Source organism: Lissotriton vulgaris, chromosome 11 (assembly GCF_964263255.1).
Source record: "Lissotriton vulgaris chromosome 11, aLisVul1.2, whole genome shotgun sequence".
In the NCBI taxonomy this organism is placed as follows: Eukaryota; Metazoa; Chordata; class Amphibia; order Caudata; family Salamandridae; genus Lissotriton; species Lissotriton vulgaris.
The window spans coordinates 368,305,200-368,322,851 of NC_141699.1; the positions used below are offsets into that span (position 1 = coordinate 368,305,200).

General features: G+C 43.3%; 1 protein-coding gene across 1 annotated transcript in view; it reads left to right on the forward strand.

Annotated features, from left to right (window-relative positions):
- The window catches only part of LOC147679786 (myoferlin-like), a 3,853,508-nt gene that overhangs the window by 2,912,304 nt on the left and 923,552 nt on the right, over positions 1–17,652 (forward strand). The window contains exon 24 of the mRNA XM_086943347.1: positions 2,377–2,465. Within this exon, the coding sequence (XP_086799473.1) occupies positions 2,377–2,465 (89 nt within the window). The remainder of the gene's footprint in view (positions 1–2,376; positions 2,466–17,652) is intronic.

The window sequence follows — 17,652 nt, forward strand, 5'->3', positions numbered from 1 at the left end:
GGTCCTCCCGAGGGTCTTCTATTGCTTCAGTGGGATACTCTGCTTGCTCAGGCCTGCTCTGACAATCCTGCTGTTGGCGAGTTCTTCAGACCAACATAGCACAGTTTTTGTTCTCCATACCCGTTGCAGCTACTAAGGCTTGTTGGTGCTCCTGTCGGACACCGACCACCTAGTTACCAACATCTGACGTGGGGCAGCTCCTACACAGCTCGTGGTCTACCTTAGTGTTGCCTTTTCCTCACAGCTGCAGCTGCACTGTCACTGTCGACTCTTCTGAACCTCCCAACATCAGTGAACATTGTGTCTCAGCGCCTCCTGTTCACTCCCGAGTGGCATAGACTCTTCCCCCTCTACTTGCAGGTTCTTCACTTCCATAATCCGCTCTCGTATTCCACCAGACATCTTCACCGTCTGCTCCAGAGGCATTTTATTCAAATCTTCCAACATCTCTTCACTCCAATGAACCTGGCATCCCGGGTGTAGGACACCTAGTTCCCGGGGCATTCACAAGTGGAGTTGCTCTCCAACCTTCCATCCTTCAAGGGAATTTATTTGGGATCCTCTGGGAAGGGTCTTCTCCATTGACTTCCATTGGGCATGCGGATGTGTTCCTGCTCTGCACACAGCCTCCGTGGGGTTCCTGGGTACTTACATTGGGTGGATCCTTGTTTTCCTAGCTCCTCTGGGTCTTCGGGTCAAAGGCCTGTCCTCCTTTGCCGTTTAGATAGGAGATATACCAATTTTATAGTGATATTGTGTTGTGATAAATAGACATATTTTTGCTAAACACTGTGTGGTTTCTTTTCATTTAACTTACACTACAGACTAAACTGATTAAACAAGCTGCTTAACACTCATTCAAGATAAGCCTGAAGGCTGCTCTCCACAGCAACCACTTTGAGATATTTCTATGGTTATCACCATATGGGTTGCCTGGATTAGTGCAAGGTGCACCACTTGAATACGTGTGCACCATATACTAAGCCAGCCTCTTACACCTCATAACAAACTTTAAGGTTCTTGTTGGGGTTGAAATGTATTAACTTTAATCTACTGCCCCAAGTCTGAGCGCCTGATTTAGATCTCGGCAGATGGTTTACTCTGTCACAACGTGACTGATATCCCATCCACTGAAAGATAAATCCCATTATGTCCTATGGGATTTATATTTTAGCAGACGGGCGATCCATCACCGTTGTGATGGAGTAACCCACCTGCTGAGATCTAAATCAGTCACTGAGTTTATGAACTTTAAAGAATAATAGTCCTACTGTGTTTTTTAAAAACAAGAAGACTGGCTTGACAGTGACATAATTGAGTAGTATTCATGTGCTTACTGCTTTTGCGTTTCTACCTCACAATGACTTTCAAGAGTAAGCAGTAATCGGTAGATTTACTCCCTCGCCACACCCCTGCAGATCAAAGCTAAAAAATGTCCTTGAAAATTCAGTGAGATTGCAGCAGTATCTCAATCCTGTACATATTGGAACAACAAGCCTTACTCGCCAAAAGTAATTTCCAGATGTATTTGCGGCCACTGAGCTCCAAAGAACTTTAAGTCTCGAATCCAAGCCCTACACTCATTTGGAACGATAACGAATCAATACCTTCTCTACATCCCACCTCCAGGTTTAGAGGTTGTTATGGCTGAAAGCTTTAGCTAGCTTCTTCAAAACTCCAGAACTAGCCTCCCTTAAAACCACCTGTAACCTGCCTTCTTTCAGAAAGGCCCTAGATAACCCATTTCGACCACTCTGCCTAAAAAGTGATTCTTCTGTATCTTAATGTGTGCACTGAAAAGGCATTGAGTTTGTGGCTCGCCCTAGGGTGTAAGTGTTAAATGATGTAAATGATTTGTAAACAAGTAATCAGTAATGTGGAAGGAGTGCTTCTTGACAACAATAATGGATAGGGCAGCTACAATAGTGATGTGGGTAACCAGCAATGATAAAGAGGTCTGCTCCCAGAGTAATAATGCAGTGCATTGCTGACATTTCCACGGGCATTCCAATGCCATTCAAACAACAGCTTGCCCCTCCCACTTGGTCTCAATCAGGTCCCGTTAAAGACGTGTGTAAACAGCCCTTAATGAACCTCAGCTTAATTGTTAGTACCCCCCCAGCCTCTGGCCCTCCTCTTATCTTCCTCAAACCTCTTGCCCTCACACCACAATGACCCCACCCCCACATAAAACAACAATGTGTCTTTCCACCCAGGGCGTGTCCTTGTCAATTCGATTTAGGGCTGGCCCTGCTACCAGGACTTTCTGGCTTGTTGGCAAGGTTTTGTGTAGTAACATGGCTTCATAACATGCATAATAGACTTTATTTTATGTACCAAGTGCTACTGTAACTATTGTTCATCTCTCCTTTTCAGGGTAAACTCCAGATGTGGGTGGATATTTTTCCGAAATTACTAGGCCCTCCGGGTCCTCCCTTCGAGATTTCACCAAGAGCTCCTCAAAAGTAAGCAGTATGACCACTCAGTTTAGTTTATTTCAGTTTAGTTTTTTTGTAAGATTGCGTGCCACTGGTGACTTCACCCATCTATTTATGATAACCACCACTACAGTTATTGCCAGGAAATAGGAACCATTGCGTAATTCTACTGTAGACACAGGACCCACCCAAACAACAAACATGTCCACCTCCTACACCATATTTTTAGAGGGGGGCTTCGCTGTTAGATTACTGTTCATCATATACAGGATACTTGTAGAGAACAGCATTTTGTTTGCAGTTATGTCTTGCAGTTATGTCCTGCTGGAGAGCTGCAGTTGGATCTTGCTTTGACTGCTTGGCTTGGCTATTCCCCATCTTCTGGCTGGGATAAGCTACAACCGGTTCATATTCTTTGTCTAGTTCCAGTCTTTGCCAAATAATTAGTAGCCTTAAGTGACACTTCCATAGAGTCTTTATTTCTTCTCCACTGAGGCAGTACTTGGATGAGCTCCTGGTTTAATTCCATTCTAATATGTGTGCAATATTCTTTCCTTATCCGTGCTCCACTTAATGAGAGACTTCTTCTTCGATTCCTTACACCTGTGACAGATTGCCCCAAAAAATTGTGAGAAGGTCTGGCTGCTTTTAGGTCCCTCTACAATTCTTTACTTTTGTTAACTGTATCTTTTGCTTTTGCTGGTCTTTAAAGTTTCTATCATTTTATTTAAAGTGCCTTTCAAAGCCTCCAAACCATCTTACTTTCTCCTTGCTGTCTCTCTATCGATTCTTGGCACAACTTTGCTGGGCAGAAGGTAAATGGAATTTCATCGATGAACCTCTGCATACAGCACAGACATAATAACACAACACTTACACTCCACAGCACCACACATTTTAATTCTTGCAGGAAAGAATTCTAATTCTTAACTCTACGTTATCCGCTCCTACACACAGCATACACTCTACTCGCAAACACATCATCACCCCCTTTACCTTACAACTTCCACTCACACCCAATACTATACAAACAAATCCATATCATAAATCAAATATATCAGCACCTCTTTTCACTACTCCTCAAAAACAAAACACATCACGCACACCAGCCCAACAAAATCTCTCAAGCGCAACACCTCATAATACTCACAGTTAAAAAATACAATCATAGACACACCTTTCAAACTGCATAAATGAACAAACTACAATGCCAAGCTTTCCCTCTTCCACCACACCTAACACACATACAGCAACACAGCAACCCGTTTCTAAGTGCCTCTCATCTATTGGAAATTTAGACCCTTACTATATATCTCTCATGCTGCACCACCACCCCTAACTCATACATCTTCCACCCTAAACACACACAAACAATATAAACAACGTGCCACACATCACAACTTTGCTTCTCCGTGTCTATTGCACACCAAGGGTACATCACAAAAATAACACAGCGCACCAACTCACTCTTAAACACTGTCTGCACCACTGACGCACACAGATCAATCAAAATGCCTGCTGAGCCTGCTGGACGAGCCACATTACAGAAGAGCTACACGATTGCTATCCTAATACAGCTAATACCACCGCTTAAAAATAACCTGCTACAAAGCCACACAATACTGATCACTCTTCTACAAAACAAAGTCTCACTGTCACCAAAGCACATTGTCTAAACTGTCTACTAATAAATGCTTGATCGCTCTCTAAAAACAAACATCACATCTACGACCTTCTCACTGATGCAAAACCAGACATACTATTCATTACTGAATCATAGCTGGGAGATGATATGACTCCAGTCCTGCATGAAGCCATTCCTCAAACAATCACCCAAAATTGTATAGGCATAAAAGGAGGTGGTCTAGCTGTTGTGTCCAGGCAAATAATTACATACCTCTAAAGTTGACGACATCTCCATAAAGAATAAAGAGGCTCTTCTCACCAGATGCAATCCTATACCGTCTTCCTCCTGTAACTTCCTGCTCCTTTACAGACCTCCACCTAGCAAGGCGACATTTCCAAACACACTTCTAGACACAGTTTCAAACCTGATAACAACACACTCCAACCAATGCATTTTGGGTGACCTCAACATTTGGTTTGACAAACCCAATATGCCCCATCCAAAAACAGTAATCATTGGCCTAGACGCGCTGAACCTGCTTCATATGTCCACAAATCCACACACATCCCTGGACACATCTTAGATGTCATTTTGGTAATACTGAACTAGCTACCTTTCAAACTATAACACCCGTCACATGGTCAGACCACCATTTGCTTGCTTTCCAACATAAAACAATACTAAGAGACTCACCTAAAACCACCTTACATGCATTCACCTATCGACCGTGAACAAACTCAATTTGGAACACTTAGAAACACAACTAACATCCAGTACAGATCTGGAAACAATCAAATCTGTTCAAAAAGTATATGAGCGGCTACAGGGAGCTTTTGATATCATGATACCACTCAAAACCACACAACAGAACAGAAGAAAACAAGCACCTTGGAGAAATATAGAGATAAAAGACATAAAACAACAAATTAGAAAGCTGCAACATGCCTGGCTCAGAACAGATGCCCAACATGACAGACTTCACCTACAGAAAATTAACAGATTATACAAGTCAGCTATCAAAAAAGCGAAGAAAAGGTACTATTCAGACAAAATTCAAAATGCTAAATGTGCAAATAAACAATTCTATAAAATACTCAATAAATTTCGTAAACCAAATTGCCTAGAAGGAACTCATCTCGTTACTCAAGATTTAACAAACTGGCAAATCATTACACGGACAAAGCAGACACGTTGGACTCATACTTAAAACAGAGACAAAGCACCAGCACTAATCCTTTTACAAAAAAACAATACAAGAATACTCTAATCCAGCCTCTCCGTTCCTTCCAGCACATTTCACGCAATGAATTTATGGACCTGATCAAAGCAAGCAGGCCTGCCGGCAGCCTTTCTGACCCTTGTCTACCGCAAACTTTCGAGACAATTCTTCTAACAACTTCTGCTGCCACTCCAGTAAGAAGAATCATCAATGATTCCTTAAATACCAGAATATTTCCACAAAAACTCAAAAAGTCATACATATGCCCTTTACTGAAGAAAACAAACTTGGACCCGCTGAACTCTGACAACTACAGATCCATTACAAACAGACCTTTCTTGGGCAAACTGATAGAAAGAGCCGCATTTGCCCGGATATCACAATTCATGGAGAGAATGCCATACTCTCAGACTTCCAAACAGGATTCAGTTCACAAAGAGGCACAGAATCTGCCCTCCTTGCCATCTGGGAGGACCTGAAGAACACAGTTGACCGCAACAGGGTTGCTGCGCTACTCTTGGTGGCCTTTTATATGGTTGACCATGACACTCTGATACAAAGAGTCTATGAATCTGGCATAGAGGGGACTGCTCTATACTGGATCGCATCCTACCTTCAAAACTAAAGTAATGTCATCCATACCCACCTTTCTCGTCCAAACCGGACTCCACAAAACCAGGGGTCCCTCAAGGCTCTATCCTCTTTCCCATGCTTTTCAACATCTACATGAAGTCATTACCGGTGCTGATCAATCAATTTCACCTCACGTGCTACAACTATACAACTATTCAACTGGAATTCCCCAAGACATTGTTAACTCGCCAATTTTCAGTTGTCTCAGAGCCGTGGATCAATGGATGACTTGGAGCCATCTCAAATTGAATGCTTCTAAAACGGAAATCTCACACAAGGCAATTTGAGACATTATAACCCCCTTGCCGCCTGGCCTAATGAACTGGGTTCGCCGCCTAAAGTATCGAAGGAAGTAAGAAACCTCGGATTGACCACGGACTCCAAGCTATTGATGAATGCCCAAGTGAACAAACTAGCAAGATCAAGGTTTGTTACTATAAAAACTCTGCGACTAATCTTCCCCATTTAGGATTTTCACACAAGGTCCAAGGTACCATCTGTCTTGTTCTATCCAAACTCGATTATACCAGTAGCCTCTACCATAGATCACCTTTAAAGACCGTGAAAAGACTACAATTCAGACTAGATTCAGAACTCGGCTGCCAGACTACTCTTGCATATCAAACCAGGAGACGACATCTCCCCTGCCTTGAAAGCCCTGCATTGGTTACCGGTTGACAGAAGATCCATGTTCAAGCTGCTTTGTATCACCCATTGTGCAATACATGAAACGGGACCGTTCTTCATCAGGAATAAAATCACCAAACACATTCAACAAAGGAGCCTCGACACTAGAGTGGCACCTCACCTAAAAATCCCAAGATACAAGAAAAAACCATGGGTGGCACATCCATCTCTGTTCAAGCAGCCAAACTATGGAACTCTTTACCCCAACATATGATCCACGGACAGCCACCTTATCTTCAGAAAACTACTCAAAAATTGTCTCTTTCACACATAAGCACCATAAGCAAACTGAAATATACAGCATATCCCTCTGTATATAAGCATTTATTTGTATTATAGATATGTACCTATATTCGTGTATTGCTTTGTATAAACACTTGGAAACCAGTGTTTATCTAATGCATCTTTAATCTACAAATACTTACTTCCTTTATGCATCTATAATCCTTCCATGTACTTGGATCTATATATTTATTACCTTTCTTGAAAAAATATACAATGCTCTACCTATTTCTCACCCTATACCTCTCTCACTATATCTTCTACCTCAACGCTCTGACTCATCTCAAATCTCTTTCTACCACTCTTTCCAGTGCACTACCCTATTTCTCACCCCATACCTCTAGCAATATCTTTAATATACCTTTACTTACTTCCTTTGTGCATCTATATACTTTCCATGTACTTATGGATCTATATATGTATTACTTTCTTCTAATTTAGCATATCCAATGCACTACCCTAATCTCACCCTATACCTCTCTCAATATATCTTCTACCTCAACTCTCTGACTCATCTCAAATCTCTTTCTCCTACTCTTTTCAATGCCCTACTCTATTTCTCACCCTATACCTCTATTAATATATCCTCTACATGCACTCTCTTATTAATCCCAAACCGTTCCACTACTATGATCCCCAAAAAACACTTTCTAGACTCTCCCCTTCTCTACTCCTCCTTGCATCATCTGACACCTCTTTTACTATACCATTCCCCCAAAACAAGCCTTTCTAAACTCTTCCCTCTGACTCTTCCCCACCACGTTCCTTTTATTCATCCCAAGTCTCCTCCTACTGCTAAGACCTCCAAAACAAAAAAATACAACAAATAAATAATTCCTTCACTCATCTATCCCTCCACTATCAAAATCACAGACTAACATGTTCACTTCTCACATTTCATATTTCAGTATAATAATTCACCACTAATCCTTCATGGGTTCCAGAGTAGCTTGCTACTCACCGAAAAAGCACTTCAACACCTCATCAGGGGCACCAACTAAACCTTTTCCCCCTCCTATCCCTCCGCTACCTTTCTCAATACAAATAACAGATTAACATATCCACTACTCAAATTACTTTTATATTTCACTATACTAATTCACCACTGATCCTTTTTGGGTTCTTGAGTTGATTGCTACTCTACAAAAAAGCGCTTCAACACTGCATCAGGGGTAGCAAGCGCTATAAAATTGCTAACCTTTTGCCCTCTTCTATTCGTCCGCTCGTCTTTTCAATCCAAATAACTAACTAACATCCACCACTCAGTAAGTCAAAATACTTTTATTCGATTTTGATAAAAATCATAAAAAGACACTTCATACAAAGATTCATGATTACATTTACAAACACATTAAGTACATCATGTTAAAAAGAGGTTAAAATGTATGACCAAAGCTTTACAATGCAACCTTATAAAAGGCAGTATACATATTTAAAAAGCTAAAAAATATCCGCAACGGCAGGTACAGTGCAAATGAGCAATTTAGTCTACAGTGAAAGGGAATCATTATATGCTCATGGTAGGTACATGTTTAGCTTTAATGCGCGCTGCTGCGGCCAAAAAACTTCCCATGCAAAAGATTATGCGAACAGCCCTCATGGATTGTAAGTATGGGAGTGCCGGTTTAACTTGTCTTTAGCCCGCCTCCCTTAAAATTGGAAGCAAATATTGCTTTCGGGGCACTGAGAACAGTGTGCAAAACAGGACAAAGTGCGTGGTATCCTGTAATGAATGGTTGTCACAAGAGCACAGGGGGGCTGACTCTGGCTTGGCCCAAGATGGGTAATTTCCCAGTAGGTAAGGGATCAGATTTAATCTAAATTTAGTCAGGAGGAACCTATGAAATGGTCTTGTCACTATTGTGAGGTAAAGTTCCATGGAGGGGGAACATTTTGTTAGATAATGAGACCTAACCGAGGGCTTCTGCAGTTCTATTTCCTCTCGGCTGGATCTTGCCAGGGACAAAAATTTCCTTTTGATCGAAACTATATCCTTGTTTGTAATTCTGTTAGGTGTTTCAAATAGTTCCAATCTTCCTAACCGATGAAATGACCTCCTCAGATAGTCCAACCAAGGAATCTTTTTGTGGTGTTCCAGTGACATGACGTCCTCCATAATAGAGTGGTTCAGGGTGACCTCTTTGTTGAGCCATGTCTTTAGCCAGTAAATCAATGGGGCCAGGTTTATCCTGTTAGTTATATAATCCAGACCCACCTCCGAATGAATTGAGTAGGTTGGGGTAGATGGGGGGACTGATAGTAATGAGCGTAAAAACTTGTTCTCTGCTCTCTGGATAGAATCAAGCTGTGCATAACCCCAGATCCACCACTCAAATGACTTCCATATTTCACTATACTAATTCACCCCTGATCCTTTATGGCTTCCGAAGTAGCGTGCTATTCGCCAAAAAGGTGCCTCAACACCCCTTCAGGGGTAATAAGCCCTATATAAATGCAAAACTTTTTTTCCTTTTCTATCCCTCCACTCTCCTTCTGAATTCAAATAACTGACTAACCTATCCACCACTCAAATCACTTTCATATTTCACTATACTAATTCAACACTAATCCTTTATGGGTTCCGAAGTAGCATGCTACTCGCCCAAAAAAGCGCTTCAACACCCATTCAGGGATAACAAGCACTATATAAATACAAACCTTTTTCCCTCTTCTATCCCTCCGCTACCCTTCTAAATCAAATAACTCACTAACATATCACCTACTCGAATTACTTTCATATTTCACTATACTAATTCAGCACTAATCCTTTATGGATTCCGGAGGAAATTGCTACTCTACAAAAAAGCGCTTTAACAACGCATCAGTGTTAACAATCTCTATATAAATGCTAACCTTTTTCCCGCTTTTATTTGTCCGCAATCCTTCTCAATCCAAATAACTAACTAACAGCTTCCACTCAAATTACTTTCATATTTAACTATACTAATTCACCGCTAATCCTTTATGGGTTCCGAAGTAGTGTGCAACTCGCCAAAAAGACACTTCAACACCCCATCAGGGATAACAAGCGCTATATGAATACAAAAATTTTTTCCTCTCATATCCCTCCACTATTCTTCTGAATCCAAATAATTGGCTAACCTATACACCACTCAAATTACTTTAATTGACAAATTGACAATTTCCGCCCGCGCAGCGGGCGAGCGCAACGGGCGCACCGATGGCGTCTGCGCCCGTCCTCGCCCATACGGGCCCAAGGGCCAAAACCCCTGGCCAAAGTATGCTGCCAAGAATCATCTATGGAACCAAACAACTATTTGCCCTGAGACCTATATCTGATCATGCACTTGCTACTTTTGACATGCTTAAACAGTTCCCTCAATGCTGCCCCCACTGTTCTTTCTCTTTGGATGTCCCGCAGCTATGCAGTAGCCTTGCTCAGCGGACTTCTATTCCTTCTCACCCGAGCCACACTTTTCTTAGCATGAACTGTCATTCTTTGCCTAAGCATAAACGTGAGATTTTTGATCTTCTCACCGACGAATCTCCGGACGCGCTTTTTATCACGGAAACATGGCTCCACGATAGTTCCGGCCCAGACATCGCGGAAGCGCTACCCACTGGTTAAGCCATTGTTAGGAGCGACCGAATTAAGAAAATTGGGGGTGGCGTAGCTATTATATTCAAAAGCGTCTATCAATGCCAATTTGACTCGGTCACGCTATGCAACTGCGATGCAGCGTATTTTAAGCTTGCTCTGCATCCCAAGACCACTCTTACTGGCTTGTTAGTGTACCGTCCCCCGGGCATGGCTACTTCTTGGCCGGCTCAGCTTTCGGATTACATAGCATCGGTTCTCCCAGCGTCCAGCAACTTCTTGGTTGTTGGCGATCTCAATGTGCATTTGGAGGACCCTAAAAACAGTATGGCCTGCAATCTTATTGCTGACCTTGCTTCTATGAATCTTATTCTACACTAGCAGCCTATCCCGACCTTGTCCGGGAGCAATCAGGCTTCAGGGCCCCCGCCTGCCCCGTGAGCGCACCCGTGGCTGCTTCACTTACCTCCGCATGTCCGCCGGTCCTCACCGCCTGTCTGCTGTTCCTCACCGCCTGTCCTCCGCTGCTCCTCACCGCTCCTCCCCACCTGTCCGCCGCTCCTCACCGCATGTCAGCTGCTCCTCACCGCCTGTCCTCCGCTGCTCCTCACTGCTCCTGTCCGCCGCTCCTTACCGCCTGTCTGCTGCTCCTCACCACCTGTCCGCAGCTCCTCACCGCCTGTCCGCTGCTCCTCACCGCATGTCCGCTGCTCCTCACCGCCTGTCCTCCGCTGCTCCTCACTGCTCCTGTCCGCCGCTCCTCACCGCCTGTCCGCTGCTCCTCACCGCCTGTCCGCTGCTCCTCACCGCCTGTCCTCCGCTGCTTCTCACCGCTCTTCCCCGCCTGTACGCCGCTCCTCCCCGCCTGTACGTCGCTCCTCCTGCCGCTCCTCCTCGCACTCGTGTACGCCGCTCCTCCCCGCGCTCCATGTCAGGACGCACATTGTGGCCGGCGCTACTTTCAAAGGACTACTTTTTTTTATGTAAAATTTTTCAAACCACGTATATTTTAAAAAAAAATATAGCCTATGTCCATCTGCACACCCTGACAATTACAAAGATGTATCGGGTGTTTGAATTGGCGCTGTGGTTCCCGAGTTTACCCGCCTCAAAGGTTCACATTTCATACTTTATTATAGTAGTATAGATAAGGTAAGTATGGGTACTGATGTATATGTTTTGGGGTGTTTGGGTATTTTAAGGGTTCAGCTATAGTTTTGGATTATGGGGTACAGGGGTAGTTTTAGGGTTTAGGGATAGGTATGGGTTTTGGGGTACAGGGGTATTTCTAGGGTTCGGGGCTAGGTTTGGGTTTTGGGGTATAGGGGTATTTTTAGGGTTCAGGGGTATGTTTGGGTTTTGGGGTACAGGGATATTTTAGGGTTCAGGGCTAGGTCTGGCTTTTGGGGTACAGGGGTATCTTAGGGTTCAGGTGTAGGTTTGGGTTTTGGGGTACATGGGTATTTTTAGGGTTAAGGGCTAGTTTTGGGTTTTGGGGTACAGGGGTATTTTAGGGTTCAGGGGTAGGTTTGGGTTTTGGGGTACAGGGGTATTTTAAGGGTTCAGGGCTAGGTTTGGGTTTTGGGATACAGGGGTATTTTAGGGTTCAGGGGTAGGTTTGGGTTTTGGGGTACATGGGTATTTTTAGGGTTAAGGGCTAGGTTTGGGTTTTGGGGTACAGGGGTATTTTTAGGGTTCAGGGGTAGGTTTGGATTTTGAGGTACAGGGGTATTTATAGGGTTCAGGGCTAGGTTTGGGTTTTTGGGTACATGGGTATTTTTAGGGTTTAGGGATAGGTTTAGGTTTTGGGGCACAGGGTATATTTATAGGGTTAATATGGGTTAGTGTTTAAGGGTGTTGGGGTATTTTAAGGAGTACGGGTGGGTTATGATTATGGGGTGCAGGAGTATTTGAAGGGAGCAGGGTGGACACCCAGAGCTGGAATGTACAGAACCTGGGAAGAAAAAACAATGAAACATTGGGCACAACGCCCGCTTTTTTCCCCGTAATCCCGCGCCCCGCACACGCCCAGGCCCCCTGCACATGCCCACAGCACACAATATGAGACATGGCATGAACGGCGGAACGTACCACACGCCCCCAGCATTTGTCACGCCCCAGCACACGCCCACAGCACAACGCAGACACGCCCACAAGGGAGTATTTTGCTGGCACGGTTCTTTTACCTTTTATATGTATATGGTGGATGTCTGCATAGCCTATGTCCTTCTGCTGCAACTGCCCTTTCCAAAGCTGTATTCGGTGTTGTGATTGGTGCTGTGGTTCTTGAGATTACCCACCTCAAAGGTTTGGGCTCTCTCTTTATTATATTAGTATGGATAATAAGGGCCCCACTTTCTTGACAAACAGTCAAAGGGAAATCCCTGGGTGCACACTCATGTATGGACTTACTCTATTTCCATACCTGTCTATCTAGGCATTCAATCGTCAAATTTAGAGACCTGAACTAGAATGCTATAATAACAAAAAAGAGATTTGAATTTCCACACTAAAATTCGAACGTTCACAGTCTTTTTAATTAAAACATAGGAAAATTTACATCAATTGACAAAGTAAAATTTCAAAGAGCGATCTTTGAAAGGATTTTTTTAAAAAACACAAGTAATCATAACAATTCACTACAGTTCATTACATACATACAGAAATAGAAATCAAATATTAAACATCAAATTCATGTAAGGCGAAAAACATTTTTACAGGCAAGAATTACATTAATCACAATAAAAAACATTAACAACCCCCTACAGTGTGGCTGACTAATATCTTTACCGCTCCTAATTGTCAGATCCAAAGGTCATTAATTGATCGAGGAGTGACATCAAAAGTACCACTTATATGTGCGTATCAGTTGCTCACTGGACCTTGTTTGGATTCTACATAAAGAAAAATGCGTCAACTCATTTCGGTGCAAGGAACACAAGATACTGTAGCACCTTCCTCAGGACTGCCGTTTCTTTGGGGTCACCGGCTTCAAAGAATATTGCTTGACTCCCTTTCTGTAGATATATGGGGAAAAGCAAGGTATAACTATTTTTGGATAGTTCATGGTATAATAACATGATAAAATGATCTTACTACACAGTTATAGTCTTTTCACAAGTATTGTAGTTATTGGCCATTTTGTTTATATATTGATGTTGTCTGCTTATCTCACTTTCTTTCTTGTATGTGATTTTAGAGAGCATTCACTTGACCATACATAAGGTCTTGCTCGGCACGAGGATTATACTTTCCCCAGTAGGACATATAAACAACCTCTCCATAAGTCATACAGTTTAGCTCAGATTAACATTTCTACGTATCGTATCCCTCCGTTTCCATTTTAGTGTGGAAATAGAGGGGAGTTCTGGGCTCAGGGACCTGATGTGTGCCCTATCTCATCTTGTCACACCATATCTTCCACAAACCTTAACTCTCTTCAATTATACGGATTCTTACCGTCTGGGTTTAGGGCAGGGCACCACTTCGGGTGTAGTTTATTGTTTCAGGTCCTGCTTTCTGGATTAGGTTACAATTTTTCCTAAATGGGGGTACAAGTTATAGTCTCAATATCTGTGTTTCTTAGTTACCATCCCTGTCATGTAGTTAGAAATCGAATTTCTTTACCTTTTCAGTGTAAAGGGGAAAATTGGTTGGAGGCCTCTTCTCTTCCTTGTTTATGAATAATGGCTCCTCGGCTTTCCTTGAGCCAACTGTATAAAAGTCTAATGCAAACAGAAACACATAATGCTATTTAGGACTAATACTCCCCTTTTAATGTGCCGTTGTTATAGTCTTTCTTTTTTAGCACATAGGCCCCTTCTTTAGATTAATGTAATTGGTCTATTTACCTTTGAACAAATATCATAGGTGTGGATAGTAGACCTCTCCAATCTTTGTTTGATATGTGAAGGAGCTTCCACTTTTCTTGGTCAGTGTGAGTATTTATCTATATAAACAGGGAATCTCACATTAGTGGTGTTGCGTTATTTGAGCACTAGACCCCCCTTAGTTTATACGAGTTAGATGTAATCTATTAAGCCGCCAAAAATAGGTAGTCTTGTCTTACCTTATCTTATCTTATCTTGTCTTGACCCTATCTTTTCCAATATTCCACAGTTACATTGCTCCTCAGCTTTACCTGTCCTCTGGTCTGATCATTATTTAATTAAGTTTACCGCTGTTAGCACTGTAGTATTGCCTAAATGTATAGCCCCAGCGAGTGTCAGAAAGAGAGACTGGAAAACGTTAGACATTGTCGCTCTTAACAATGTTCTGGCCAATCACTTGCCCACCAGTCTACCGGACCTGGCTGATATGGAAACCGCGGCCAGTGCCGTGAACTCCAGGCTCCAGGAAGCCATTGACATCTGTCTTCTTCTTGCTCATAAGAAAATGAAAATTCACAAAACACCTGCCCCGTGGTATAACGAGACACTTCAAACTGACAAATCCTGATGTAAAAAATTGGAATGCGCCTGGAGAAGGGACTACTACCCCTCAGCTGGCCTCATCTATAAATTTGAGTTGAAACGCTACCACAAAGCCTGTGCCTCGACGCGGCCTAACTATGTCAACAGAATGATCTCTGAAGCCGTTAATAAATCTAAAATACTGTTCAGCGTGGTTAAAGACCTCGCTCGTTCTCAGACCACGGCTACCCTTCCCCCTCTATCAAGCAGTAAATGTGATGAACTTGCTCAGTATTTCATCTCTAAAATTGAGAATATTTACAAGGACATTTCTGCTCAAAGAGACAGCAAAACTTTGGTGAACTCGCTCTTTGATGCCGGGGAGGTTGCTGACTCCTCTGTGCCGTCCCCGGCTTTACTCCTGTCCTGGCCTGATCTCCACCCTTCTTCCCTTCTGGAGATCCTGAGCAAAGTTAAGTCAGGCTCTCCGATTGATCCTTTGCCCGTCCCAATACTGCGCTCTCTGGATTCCCTCTAGCTCTCGATGATCTGTACTTTGCTTAATCACTCGCTCAATACTGCTGTTATTCCCAGTCGCTGGAAGCACGCAATGGTCACGCCGCTATTGAAAAAACCTACTGCTGACCCCAACGTTTCTACCAACTTCCGCCCTATTTCTTTATTGCCTACATTTTCCAAAATCTTAGAGGGGCACATCCACCTGCACCGGTCCCAGTTTGTGGCAACAAATACTCTATTACATCCCTCTCAGTCCGGCTTCCGTTCGGGATTCTCCACCGAGACAACTCTCCTCGGCGTTACAGAAAATCTTCGCCTGCTATTGGATCGAGGTGAAACAGTTGCACTGATATTACTTAATCTCAGTGCAGCTTTCGATACATACTGTATCTCACAGTATCCTCCTCAGTTCCCTTGCGGCCACTGGCATTGGTGGAAAAGCCTTGAATTGGCTTACATCTTTCCTGACGGACTGGACCTTTCAAATTTTTTCCCATTCCTCCACTTCTAAAATGTATCCTTCCTCATACGGTGTGCCACAGGGTTCAATACTTAGTCCCCTCCTTTTTAATCTTTATGTTACCCCCTTGGCTCACATTGCACAACATTCCGGGCTAAATCTATTCACTTACGCTGACGACTCTCAAATCGTCTTCTCTCTATCCCAAGTTGACCCAACCTCTACCTCCCCCCTGCAAGCAGGTCTCAGCGAAATATCCAGCTGGATGAACCGCAACCTGCTCAAATTAAATGGTGGTAAGACCGAGGTTCTGGTACTTGGGAATAAACCTGACCTCTGGAGCCCGATGCATTGGCCGCCTGCCATTTGTTCCCTACCTTTTCCGTCCAAACATGTGCGTAATCTTGGTGTGATCATCGACAATGGCCTATCCATGAAAGATCAGGCAAACAAAGTGGCAGCCACCTGTTTCACCATTTTGCGGTGGAGAAAAATCTTTTGGATGCTACCATCTATTACCCAGAGATCCGTTGTAGATGCCTTGGAGACCTCCAGGTTGGACTACAGCAACGTGCTCTACCTGGGGTCCGCCAGGGCGGTCACACGTCGTCCCCAATTGGTCCATAACGCCGCCGCACGGCTCCTTTGTGGTTGCCGAAAAACTGATCACATCACAGAACGCTTAAGGGAGCTCCATTGGCTCCGATTTGAAAGTCGTGTAAAGTTCAAGGGTTTGAGCTACATGCATAAGATCAAGGCTGGGGTAGCTCCCCTGTACCTTCAGTCCTTAGTCAAACTCTATACCCCCTCTCGTTCTCTCCGTTCCTCCTCTCAATACTTATTTTGCGTACCTAAGTACAGACTTTCCAGAATGGGTGGCAGTTCCTTTGCAAACTTAGGACCCAGACTTTGAAACTCCCTTCCTCTGGACATCCATATGGAGAACTGTCACGTTCGCTTTCGCAGAGCCGTGAAAACCTGGCTTTTTAACCAATAACATCTTACTGGATAGTTCTTGCTGCTTCTGCCTTTTAGCGCCGGGAAACCCTTGCGGGTAGCTGTTACGCTTTATAAACTCAACAAATAAATAAATAAATAAAACAAATTTCATATTTCACTATACTGATTCAACACTAATCCTTTATGGGTTCCGAAGTAGCATGCTACTCGCCAAAAATTGCTCTTCAACACCCCTTCAGGGGTAACAAGCGCTATAAATGCAAACCTTTTTCCCTCTTCTATCCCTCTGCTATTCTTATGAAGGCAAATAACTGACTAACCTATCGACCACTCAAATCACTTTCATATTTAACTATACAAATTCAACGCTAATCCTTTTTGGGTTTCGGAGTAGCGTGCTACTTGCCGAAAAAGCAATTTGACGCCTCATCTGGGAAAGTAAGTGCTATATAAATGCGATTACAATACAATTGCAGTTAGCAGAAATGGGCTAAGTAGTGCCTAAGGCCATGGCCTCACTGCTTTCTGGTTCCCAACCAGACCAGTCCACGCCCAAAGCAATACTAGCGTTGTGGACTGCTTGCTAGATAAGTCTCCCAAGCGTTGCTACTGGTGGTTGGGAGGAGGGTTATTATGATCCCGTCTTGGTGACACATTTCCTTTATCTATTCTGTCAATTATTGTTGAGCCACTCTGAGATGTGTTGCGTGATCTGTAGACTATGCACGTAGGACTTTGTTGACAACAGGCCTAGATACCTGCATTCTTTGCCATTCATAGTGTTGTAGCGGGCCGAATAGAATCTTAAGCTGCTACATTGAAAGCACAAAGGAGTATCATGTTGATGATCAGCTCT